General features: G+C 37.6%; 1 protein-coding gene across 5 annotated transcripts in view; it reads left to right on the top strand.

Annotated features, from left to right (window-relative positions):
- LOC103697786 (uncharacterized) overlaps window positions 1–408 on the top strand; it is a 24,129-nt gene extending 23,721 nt beyond the window's left edge. For 4 of the 5 annotated variants that reach the window (XM_088712518.2, XM_088712517.2, XM_008779714.5 and 1 more), the window contains one exon: window positions 1–408. This exon is cut by the window's left edge and continues 54 nt beyond it. In XM_088712518.2, coding sequence (XP_088568644.2) covers window positions 1–156 — 156 coding nt within the window. In that variant the 3' untranslated portion in view covers window positions 157–408. The other variant, XM_039114758.3, reaches the window with a different exon arrangement.
- The last annotated feature ends 214 nt before the right edge of the window (window positions 409–622 follow it).

Raw genomic sequence — 622 nt, 5'->3', positions numbered from 1 at the left:
GGGCATGTCATAGTGATGGTTCTATTGGTTGGATTGTTTGATAAGAGCAAGAAGGTGACAATATCTACTCCCAACGACCTTCTCTGCTTTGCTGCTTCTATCCTCCTTTCTTCAGGTTGCCTATATCTTCTGTCAAAGCTTCACATCTCCAAATGAAGTCAACATGCTTGATCCACCACTGAGCTGCTGGACCTGGTCCAACCAATAATTCCTCTTGGAGTAGAAAGTCATGTGCATTAGTAAGGAACCGATGCATGTCTCCATAAATAAAAGGCAAAGCTGCAACATAAGATCAGCATATTTCTGCTGGCTTTGTATCCTTCAGATGTAACACTTTTCAACGTATATATGGCTCTTGTGATATACAGTTAAAATAATAAAAATAATGCATTTGTGATTACAGTTTCATGCAGCACATTTTGTGCATGTGCCTCATAAATCATAGATATAAACAAAAGAACAAATAGAAACATCTTCACGTACAAGTTCTTGATGAGAATTAGTATTGGTGCCAATGGAAGCATAATAGAATACTAGGTCACTCTATTTTAATATTTGAGGTGGACAGCTGGAGAGGATAAAACAGAGCACTCAGCAATATTTTTCACTCAATTCTTTTCCA

Source organism: Phoenix dactylifera, chromosome 16 (assembly GCF_051530095.1).
Source record: "Phoenix dactylifera cultivar Ajwa chromosome 16, Ajwa_hap1_PhDact_Kaust_v1.1, whole genome shotgun sequence".
In the NCBI taxonomy this organism is placed as follows: domain Eukaryota; kingdom Viridiplantae; phylum Streptophyta; class Magnoliopsida; order Arecales; family Arecaceae; genus Phoenix; species Phoenix dactylifera.
This window is presented reverse-complemented; position numbering and strand designations above follow the sequence as displayed.